The sequence below is a fragment of the Leuciscus leuciscus genome, assembly GCF_965113295.1.
Source record: "Leuciscus leuciscus genome assembly, chromosome: 1".
Lineage (NCBI taxonomy): Eukaryota > Metazoa > Chordata > Actinopteri > Cypriniformes > Leuciscidae > Leuciscus > Leuciscus leuciscus.
This window is the reverse complement of record NC_138725.1, coordinates 57,132,611-57,144,580: the sequence shown is the minus strand read 5'-3', so window position 1 is coordinate 57,144,580 and position 11,970 is coordinate 57,132,611. Positions and strand designations below refer to the sequence as shown.

At 36.3% G+C, this 11,970-nt stretch overlaps 1 protein-coding gene across 1 annotated transcript; it reads left to right on the top strand.

Moving 5' to 3' along the window:
- Positions 1–8,674: 8,674 nt before the first annotated feature.
- LOC309494891 (baculoviral IAP repeat-containing protein 2-like) lies at positions 8,675–11,272 on the top strand. The gene has a single exon (XM_082164350.1). It carries the CDS (start codon positions 9,469–9,471, stop codon positions 10,891–10,893), a length of 1,425 nt encoding a protein of 474 aa, XP_082020476.1. The 5' UTR covers positions 8,675–9,468; the 3' UTR covers positions 10,894–11,272.
- Positions 11,273–11,970: the final 698 nt, after the last annotated feature.

The following is an 11,970-nucleotide window of genomic DNA, read 5'->3' as shown; positions in this document are numbered from 1 at the left end:
GTTACTCGATCTTAGTGCTGCATTTGATACTATTGACCACAACATTCTTTTAAATAGACTTGAAAATTATGTTGGCATTAGTGGAATTGCATTAGCATGGTTTAAATCATACTTATCTGACCGTTATCAGTTTGTGGCAGTAAATGAAGACGTCTTATCGATCAAAAGTTCAGTATGGCGTACCACAAGGCTCAGTACTAGGACCGTTGCTGTTCACTCTGTACATTCTACCCTTGGGAGATATCATTAGGAAGCATGGCATTAGTTTTCACTATTATGCTGATGATACTCAGCTCTATATTTCTTCACACCCTGACAAATCTGACCAATTCACAAAATTAACAGAATGCATAGCTGATATAAAAAACTGGATGACTAGCAATTTCCTACTACTTAATTCTGAAAAAACAGAGATTCAAATTTTTGGACAAAAAACTTCCTCACATAATAATCTAGAATACTGTCTAACACTTGATGGCTGCTCTGCCAGGTCCTCGTCGTTGGTTAGGAACCTGGGTGTGCTCTTTGATACCAATCTTTCATTTGAAAGTCACGTGTCTAGTATCTGTAAAAGCAAATTTTTTCATCTTAAAAATATATATAAATTTCGTCATATGCTCTCAATGAAAAATTCAGAACAGTTAGTTCATGCGTTCATGACATCAAGGCTAGATTATTGTAATGCTCTTATGGGTGGTTGCCCTGCACGCTTAATAAACAAACTACAGCTGGTCCAAAATGCAGCAGCTAGAGTTCTTACCAGAACCAGGAAGTATGACCATATTAGCCCAGTTCTGTTAACACTGCATTGGCTCCCTATTAAACATTGTATCAATTTTAAAATATTGCTGATTACTTACAAAGCACTAAATGGTTTAGCTCCGCAGTACTTGAGCGAGCTCTTAACGTATTATAGTCCTTCATGTCTATTGCGATCTCAAAATTCCGGCCAGTTGATAATACCCAGAATATCAAAATCAACTGCTGGCGGTAGATCCTTTTCCTATTTATCACCAAAACTTTGGAACAATCTTCCTAACATTGTCCGGGAAGCAGACACACTCTGTCAGTTCAAATCTAGTCTAAAAACACATCTCTTTGGCCTAGCATACATAACACATTATAGACTTCTATAATTCAATGTTAGGCTGCATAGATTAGGTCAGCCGGAACCAGGAGCACTCCCCATAAATCCTGATGTTACATCATAAGAAGGATGGCGTCTACACTAATATTCGTCTCTCTGTTTATCCGAGGTTTACTGCAGTCCGCCAGATCCAGGCCGTATCCAGATCTGATGAAGGACCTGCGCACGATGACAACGCAGTGAAGTGTCAACCAGTCCCTCCCCTGTGAAGGCCTCCTTCCCTTCCCTTTACCTCAGTACAGATAAAATGTTGTCGGGATAATTCCGGTTCATGTGGCTATACAGACGCAACAAGAAAATTCTGTATTATACATTTTTAAGGCCAGACAAGTAGTTTATTGAGGGTTGATTTGTAAAGAAGGACTACACACCTGTCGCCTGCGCACATATGTATTCAAACGCGCATACCTTTGGAATGAACACGTAATGCGCATGTGCGCGAAGTCTGCGTTTTCGCGGGTTTGCGTTTTTGAGGTTTTGCTTCTGCGCAGTAGTAGCAGAAAGTAAAGCCTCGATATCAAGGTCCCGCCCTCACTCCCGCAGAAACGGTCATACAAAATTTACTGTGTGAAAAACAGTTATGGACATGTAAAAATAACGTTGAAGCTCCAATCTCCTCCCAAAAATCCAAAAAAAGTCAGCTGGTGCCTCAGTGACTACTTCGTTTAGAGAAGCTGTCAATCATGACGTCACATTCCCGATTTTATAGCAAACAAATAACTAAAGACCAAACTTAATTTAAAAAAAAACTAACACTTAAACTTAAATCGGTGTGATGATAACTACCTAAAATTACAGAAAATATTCTAATCTAATACTCTAGTCTAAATATTCATCTATATTTTCTTAAAACCGACTTTATGACAAGTACTCGTTTCGGGTAGGTAGTCATTATTTCATATTGTCTATATTATTCTGCAATTGATATTACATTGTATTTGCTATTGTTATTATTATATTATACCACTTGCGATTATCAATCTATTATAATTATGCTGTTAAATTATTGTACTCTTCACTAGTCACTATTTAACTTATTATTTTTATTGTCTATATTCTGTAATTGATATTTCATATTCAATATTGCTATTATTATATTATTGTACTTATGATATTATATAATTTTACTATTCATTACTATTTTATTTGCTGTATACTGTTTGTTTATTTTATATACGCTAAACTATTTACTATTACTTCTCACTTTATCTTATATTTACTATTTGCATTGCACTGTAGTTGGATCCATCCAAAGGATCCATCAGTTATCTTTGTTATTGTAAGAGAGAGAATAGAGGGCACCTTCCATCTAAAAAACTGACAGTTTTATTGCTTTATGGCCCTCAAAGCCCCGCCCCCCTTGACCGTGGGAATTTCCCACGCTAGCTCCTCCCACTTATGGGCTGTACAGTACACCGTGGGAATTTCCCACGCTAGCTCCTCCCACTTATGGGCTGTACAGTACACCGTGGGAAAATTGGATTTGTGTCACGCCTCCTTAGGGGTTAAACATCTGAAGCGTGGGAAAATTTCGCACGCTCAGTAATTCTAAACAGTGTAAATTAAAACTTTTAAAGAAATGTACAATAAAGACATAGCCAGAGTGTGAGATCAGTGGTTTTTATTAAAGAAGACAGATGTACATTCATCACTTTCAAAACATCAATGAAATAAGTTAAAATTGCATTTTTCTCTTAAAGAGATATTAAAAAATGAGTTAGTGTTATTTAAAGATGTTAAAACATTAAAACAAGTTAAGAGTTTTTTTAATTTACAGAAAAGATTGATTTGTAAGCATTTAACTTTCAGACAGTATTTGTAAAACTTTTACATAAAACACAAACTAGTTTAAAAAGTGTTACGTTTTTACATACCCAGTTGTTAAAGACTCGGAGTTTAAAGATATATAAGTGGTTCGTTGTAGTGGAGCAAAGTGTAGAGCGTCCATTCAGTCCACAGGTCAGACAGAAATAAAGCAGTCTGAGGCCTACAGAGAGACACACACAAACCCCGCCCCTAGCCCCGCCCCAACAGATGTCACCGTGGGAAATTCCCACACCCCCCTTCAAGCTCCCAAATAGAAAACACGTCCGGTCAGCTCAGTAGCCAGACTTAAATGACCAAAGAAAACCGATGCAACGGCCCGGAGAGACCACACCCCCTAACACGCCCCTCTCAAAGCTCATAGGTTGTGTAAAATTAAGACACACCGCTCAGATGTCATTGGATGATACAAATGACATCACTCACGGGAATCCCCCTCCCACAGCATCACAGTCACATGAGCTGTTTAAAAAGGAGCGCAAACATGACAAGAGCTACTTGTGGTTTTATTCAAGTAGAACACTATGGCTACGTCAGACCCCAAAACTCCTGAAACATTGATGAAGCTATGGAGGATTCGACCTTAGCGCCGCGAAAAAAAAAAACATAGTTACCAGGACCCGTTTAACGCGATTTCTCCACGAGCCGGCGGAGCGCAAGTGAAATACTTTTCTGGAGGACGTGCGTGCGAAGTCAGATTGGTTAATGGATAACGACGAGCGATTCCCAATTTGTTTTTTTTATGGAAAGGGATTGGATTTTATTTTATACAGGAGAATGGAGAGATTTGAAAGATGATGGGAGTGAACCGGTTTTCATAGCAGAGTGGGCTGGATTAACCACGGTTGCAAGATACCGACTTCTCACGGATTATATATATATATATAAAAAACACCCAGAGGATTACGTTTATATACTTTTTTGGAATGGATGTACCCAAATGTTCGTAGCCTATTTCTGAGGATGAGCATTTAAAATAGCCTACTACGATTTAAAATTCATGTTTCAATGGAATGTTTTACATGTGTTGGAACAGATTTTTTCTAAAATCACGTAGCTTTTTTTAAAATGGAGCGACGCATTTGGATCTGTTGATGGATACGCACCAATAGGATTACCGGCTGCAACGAATGGATACCCACAGAAAAGCATCGATTGGCTGAATACATTTTGTGATTATTTAATCCTTTCTATGTAAAGTATTTTGAATTGCCAGTGTATAAAATGTGCTATATTAATAAACATGCTATGCCTTGCTTCGCCTATGTCATAGGAGAAATTATATTTAACTCACACTCACACAAACACCGACCCCCACTCCTCCCCACTTTTGGACCGAGCCCTCCAACGTGGGAAAATTCCCACGGTCCACATTTAAAGGTGTACTTTTCACAATCACATACAAAAAAAGACATTAATACAATGTTTATCATTAAAATACAAAGGGTGGTAAACACACATTTTAAAAATAATATATACATTTAAAATACACATGTCGTTAGCGTTCATACATTTTTAATTAAAGAAAAGTTTTGCTTTCCATATGTAAAACTTTTTAAAAACACGGCATAAAGTTAAAATGCAATGGTTTAGTATTCGTACATTTTACAACGTTATCTGAAAATAGTTAGAATGTGGTCGTTCACATACAGATAAAAAAATAAAATAACGTTCAAAACAACGTCAACTAAAATACAATATGCTACTAAAGTTTAGTTTTAAGTTCCGTATGATACTACATCACTCATCGCCGGTAGAAACATGATTGAGTATAGATCATGTGTGAAGCAGAGTCTCCGCCCACCTAACGCTAGATGTATTTATAATTACACTAGTAAATAACATTTATAAAAAATAATAGTTGTTTAAAAAATAAAAAACTCATGTTTCAGTTAATTTTGGACTTTTGGTGAAGTTAACAAATATTCACTACTGATTTATTCACTCTTCAATAGGATAATCCACATCTCCCAATGGAGAAATCTGATCATTGTTTGAGAATGCGTTTTGGAGTAAAAAAAATAATAAATCTGTTCAAAACTATGTGATTTAAACTGTAAAACCGTGAAACGTAAGCGACAGGCAAACAGTTTTCTTTTCACAGACATGTAACACTTTCACATATAACTTTTTAAAATGATACAGACCTTTAAAATACAAAGGTGTAGTATTTAAAACGTTAGGCCTATCAGAAAAATGTAAAACAAGTTAGAATGTTTTCCTTCACCTACAGATTTTAAAACCTGTAAAAAAAAATATTATAGAATAGAAAGTTATAGAATGTCTTTCACGAACGACTTTTAAAGATACCAGAAAAATGGTAAATTATGTTTTTTAAACAATGTTTCAAACGTGAGCAACATATCAAACATATCAAACTACAACAGTTAAAAAATACATCAAACAAATAGATTATAAGCAAAACTTTTTAACATAAACTTTTGTTTAGTTTTTAGCTAACAATATCTCTTACGCTGTCCCGCAAAGCACATGAATGAGAAATAGAGTCTCCGCCCACCTAAAACTCCGCAACGTATGAGAATACACATGCGCAGCGCTAGCCTATAGCTACAGATTTAAATCTTGGTAAAAAAGACTTATCAAAACAACGTTCAAAATGTTTACATTTTTTATTTAGGCTAATTTAGTTATTAATTCACTATTAGATATTTCTAGCCTAATATTTTCAAGCATCTGTCCACACACACACACACACACACACACACACACACACACACACACATACATACGGATGAACGTCTTAACTTTTACGACATCATAGAGAGAGAGAGCATCACTTTGTACCATGCTGTGTTATGCCTAACGAGAAATTATCTCTTCTGAACTCTGAATGGCATTGTGAGCTTTGGGTGATACTGTAAACTTTTGGTTTTCTTTACAAGAAATTGATGAAAGCTATTTTTAGAGTCGACATGAAATCAAAATTTATCCTATTTACTTTGTTAGCGCATATTACTAGTCTTGTGGTGAAAAATTAATCCGTGCAAGTTAATACACAGGAAAAATGGTTGGTCATGGTAATCTTTAATCAAAGTCTGAAAAGCGACTTCCGGTCTGGAAATGGCGTTTCTTTTCTAATGACGTCAGTTTGACGGCTTAACCACTCCTTAAACCGTCTGCTATGAGCAGAGATGGACAGGAGGAGTCTGTTCAATATTCCCTTTCACTTGGAAATACGTCACAACAGTGGAGAAAAGTCGTTTTGCAACTTCCGGTTCACGGGGACTTTAAAAAACATTAATACAACTCTTTGCTTTACAAAAACTGTTTATTACACTAAAACAAGACACAAAATAGGATATTTCATTTACCCCTACAGTAGTCATAATAGTTATTTCTTTATTTTTATTCTGTATTTTTACAGACCTAAAACCATGAGGCTTCAAAGTATGGATTGGAAGTAAATTACCAAAGACACAAACGATTTTGAACATTTATACATTTGTGTGTTGCAAAAGCAGAAGTCTATCTTCTTTATATAAAGAATCACCTTTATTTATGCTTTAATTTCTTTAAAACAATCTGGTGACCTGCATTATTTCTGTGATTACATGATTAGTAATATTGCGAGAGGTTTCCTCACACGTATAAAAACTCTTTAGATGTCTTTGTGACAAACACAACATCTTCACTTAAAAGACTTTTTTTAAATGTATGGCCGATCCTTTTTCTTCTGACAAACTTACATTTCATAGTAATTACCTGAGGCGTTTAACAACCACATATAGGGAATGCATGTTAATTAAATGTTCGAGAAAGCTAATATTGGTGTAATCTCTGAGAGGTCTCACCCCCAGATGCAAAACTATGCGTTGGGATAATCCAGACATAGCTTTACTAAAAGAAAATATTATGGAAGTCATTTTCAAACTGTGCGTAGGCTATGCTTCAACATGTAATTATACAATATTTTATATATTAATATCATGGTTCCATGTTGTTTGTTTGTTTGTTTGTCTGTTTGTTATTAACTAATACCTTTATCTTTTAACTAACACTTCAACATCCAGAACAAAATTAAAGAGATGTATGAGCTAAGGATGTTCTCTGACCCCAAATAAACGGATAATGGAATGTTCACAATCTACAATATACAGTTAGATATTCTCCTACTTAGTATGTGTAATAGTTGTGCTTAATTCTTTGGGTGTATTTTTACACACCCTATGGACTAACTTTAAAACATAATCTTTATACACGAATCACACATGTCCTTATAATCCATGTAAGATTCAAAAGACCAAATCACTAAGAAAAGAGCCGTTTATAATAAATACACAAAAGTTTTCCAAATGATGGATTTATTACTCCGCTAGATTTAGTCATCTTGTTCAGATAGCACAACGCTGTTTCACATGTTGTATGTTGGACTGTATGTGTTTTAGGTGAAGACGTTTCTTTGAGAGCTGAAATAAATGACAATTAAGAATTTAAGTGATAGTCTTTCTGTCTGACTAAATTGATACTTCATTTAGTGCAACTTTCCCTCTATCTACGAATTACACAAAGTGCATGCTGTTTTACACTTAAACTATTACAACAGAATCACATCTAACTATTGCACTGAGAGAGGCATATTCATCCAAGCTCGAGGCTGTTAAACTTCCACACTTTGGTAAAACCTAAATTCTAGAGGTCAATTGGGTTAAAAGTAAATGCATCATCATGAGCCATTTTAAAACAAATACAGAAAAGCCACTATAGTGACCAGTTTTAGCGTGTGAATTGACATTTTACATATTACGCTGTTTACATCTTGTTTTTGTACAGTTTTTGTTCATATAGGAATGTATGAAAAACATGAACAAATATTGCATAAAGATAATTAAATGACGGTCCTTCAAGTATGAGAGTGACTAAACAAATCATATTTATTTTAGAACATCTTTCTGCTATGTCTACGAAACATTGACGTGAAAGATGAGTATTACACTTCAAACTCGTCTAACTATTACACTTATTTTGTTATTATTACACGGTTATTTTGTGTGTGTGTCACTAAACAACATGGTTAAGCTAATGAATTATAGTTGATGCGTGGTATTTTTACGTGAAAGGAGGAAAAGGAATATTTAACATGTAAAAATAAAAATATTTTAACCTATCGTCAATTTCAATTGTTAGATAAATCATCTAACAATCAACAGTTATATGTGAAACAATTAGAGTTGGTGTAAATTTGCACATCCATTAGAGCAGGATTCTTGTTTATATTGAACATTGTTATTCTACCGCATGTTTAACAGCCCTATATTGTTGTCGGCCTCATCAAAGTTCAGACAGTTTTCACCGGAGCATACCGACTCTGAAACAAGACCAAGTATTAGCATGTAACATTTTGGACACCTTTGTTTTTAGGCATCTTACCCTGTTTTGAAATTGTTTAACAATTTTTATCATCACTAGCGTAACACTTATCATATTGTCGGGTGTGATTGTAATGTTTTGTATGGCGTTTTCTTTACACTTTCCCCCGGATATCTGTTTCCTACAGTTAGCTGTGATGTTAGTGAACTCTAGGTCTTCTCTTTGTTCATATACGACAGTATTCGCATGAATTGACTTGATTTGATAAAATTATGGTTTAAACCATCATCTTCACGTGAGACATTTACATTATATTATTATACCGTCCTAGTTTTTAAATAGCGCTAAAATGTATATTTTACATTTTAACCCTTTATGCGAATATAGATTGTCGTACAAGGTTCTCTGACATATCTTATCGTGTAAAACATCTATGTAGATCTATGTTTTTTAAAAATACCGCGAAACAAAGGACACATCTTTCTATAAGCGACCCTCAAAATCTGTGCATACAACAAAACACATGGGTATGTGTACAATGATTTGTCAGAAAATTACTTTTGTTTGAAGAAAAACTTAAATCAGCTGGTGCTTGATAACTATTGAAGCTATTAAACACCCATGAATTCGGTAATGCGATATTGATATCACGTTTTCATTTTAACTCAATACATTTGAATGTGCTAAAGGTCTATGAACTTTAACATCTTAATAGTTGGTAAAATTAACTTAAAGCCTAGGCAAAATGAAATACATCCTAACTACTTTCTACATGCTTGTTACAGATCTTATGACGTACAATTCACCCATGCATACTGTAGGCTATGTTTTAAAAATATATGTATATTTTTATATATAAAATTTTGGTGTAATTATAGACATCTCTCCGGTGGCATATGCATAACTTCTCCATGACGCTACTTCTGATTCAATGTGGCATTATATGTAATCCTATAGGCCTACAGCAGTTTACGGCGTCATGATGACAACCCCTCCAGCGGGGCGGAGTGAGCTGTTGTCCTGATAAATATTTCAGGACTTCGCACACAACCCGGACAAAACCTCCTGTCGTCCTCACACCCTGCCTTTTCTCCCGTTTCGCAAAGTAGCCATCCTACAGCCCTGCGATACCCGTAACATCGACCACCACGGCATCCGTTTCAGACCAAATGGAGGAGCTGGTGGGTTACTTAAACCTGGATATGTCTCACCAGGATATGTCTCACCAGCGACCTCCGGCTTGTCACAGTCCTGACATGCGTCGGGAACAGGAACGCCTTGACACCTTTCAGAATTGGACTCTTGCACCAATAAGTCCAGCCGAGCTTGCCAAAAGTGGTTTCTACTACCTTGGCCAGGGCGACAGAGTGGCTTGCTTCAGTTGTGGAGGCCAGCTTAGCAACTGGGAACCGGGAGATCGGGCAGTATCAGAGCACCAGAGGCATTACCCCAACTGCCGCTTTGTTCGAGGTGACCGTGCAGATAATGTACCTTTATCTGGCGGCGACCTTTCCAATGTATCTAACTCGGCAATGCAACAGTGTGAAGAAAGGTTGCTCACATTTGTCTACTGGCCCTCAAGAATAACTGTTCGACCAGACCAATTGGCTAAGGCTGGTTTTTACTATGTTGGTCGTCGTGATGACGTGAAGTGCTTTTGTTGTGATGGTGGACTCAGATGTTGGGAGTCTGGTGATGATCCATGGGTAGAGCATGCCAAGTGGTTTCCAAGATGTGAATACCTGTTGCAAGAAAAGGGCCAAGAGTTTGTTCATCAGATTCAAGCAAGATTTCCAAGACTATTTGAACAGCTATTGACTAATGGAGACAGTAACTCGAGAGAATTTGTTGATCCAGCTGTTGTACACCTGGATCCTGGAGAAGACCGTTCAGAAGATGCAGTGATGATGAACAATCCTGTGGTGAAGTCTGCTTTAGAGATGGGATTTGAGCGTGGCCTGGTGAAGCAAGCCGTGCAGAGCAAAATTCTCGCAAGTGGAGAAAATTACAAAACCGTTCAAGAGTTGGTGTCTGATTTACTAAGTGCAGAAGATGAGAAGAGAGAGGAGGAGCGAGAGCTTCTTGCTGAGGAAATGGCATCAGATGGTTTTACTTTTCTTAAGAAACATCATCATGTCATCTCACAGCAGCTAAAAAGCGTGCAGAGCTTAATGGACCATCTTCTAGAGGAGAACGTCATCTCACAGAAAGAGTATGACATTATTCGTAACTGCACTACAGTCAAGCAGCAGACAGGGCAGCTCATTGAGTTAGTCCTGTCGAAAGGAAATGCAGCAGCAGAAATCTTCCGCAACTGGATCAAGAAGAATGATGTCTGCCTGCTGAGAAAACTGATGACCCAGACAAATGAAGCTGCATCACCGAGTCAAGATCTTTCAGACTTGCCTATGGAGGAACAGTTAAGAAGACTTCAAGAGGAGCGCACATGCAAAGTTTGCATGGATAAGGAAGTGAACATTGTCTTCATCCCCTGTGGTCACCTAGTTGTGTGCAAAGAATGTGCGCCTTCTCTGCGCAAGTGCCCCATATGTAGAGGCTTGGTCAAAGGCGCAGTCCGTACTTTCCTATCATAAAGTGAAGATATTCATCATCCAAGTAACAACAGTTTTTGGATGTGCAAATTTACACCAACTCTAATTGTTTCACATATAACTGTTGATTGTTAGATGATTTATCTAACAATTGAAATTGACGATAGGTTAAAATATTTTTATTTTTACATGTTAAATATTCCTTTTCCTCCTTTCACGTAAAAATACCACGCATCAACTATAATTCATTAGCTTAACCATGTTGTTTAGTGACACACACACAAAATAACCGTGTAATAATAACAAAATAAGTGTAATAGTTAGACGAGTTTGAAGTGTAATACTCATCTTTCACGTCAATGTTTCGTAGACATAGCAGAAAGATGTTCTAAAATAAATATGATTTGTTTAGTCACTCTCATACTTGAAGGACCGTCATTTAATTATCTTTATGCAATATTTGTTCATGTTTTTCATACATTCCTATATGAACAAAAACTGTACAAAAACAAGATGTAAACAGCGTAATATGTAAAATGTCAATTCACACGCTAAAACTGGTCACTATAGTGGCTTTTCTGTATTTGTTTTAAAATGGCTCATGATGATGCATTTACTTTTAACCCAATTGACCTCTAGAATTTAGGTTTTACCAAAGTGTGGAAGTTTAACAGCCTCGAGCTTGGATGAATATGCCTCTCTCAGTGCAATAGTTAGATGTGATTCTGTTGTAATAGTTTAAGTGTAAAACAGCATGCACTTTGTGTAATTCGTAGATAGAGGGAAAGTTGCACTAAATGAAGTATCAATTTAGTCAGACAGAAAGACTATCACTTAAATTCTTAATTGTCATTTATTTCAGCTCTCAAAGAAACGTCTTCACCTAAAACACATACAGTCCAACATACAACATGTGAAACAGCGTTGTGCTATCTGAACAAGATGACTAAATCTAGCGGAGTAATAAATCCATCATTTGGAAAACTTTTGTGTATTTATTATAAACGGCTCTTTTCTTAGTGATTTGGTCTTTTGAATCTTACATGGATTATAAGGACATGTGTGATTCGTGTATAAAGATTATGTTTTAAAGTTAGTCCATAGGGTGTGTAAAAATAC

Bases quoted from the DNA above. Each gene is read 5' to 3' on its own strand.
- LOC309494891 (XM_082164350.1), top strand. From the start codon at position 9,469: ATGGAGGAGCTGGTGGGTTACTTAAACCTGGATATGTCTCACCAGGAT.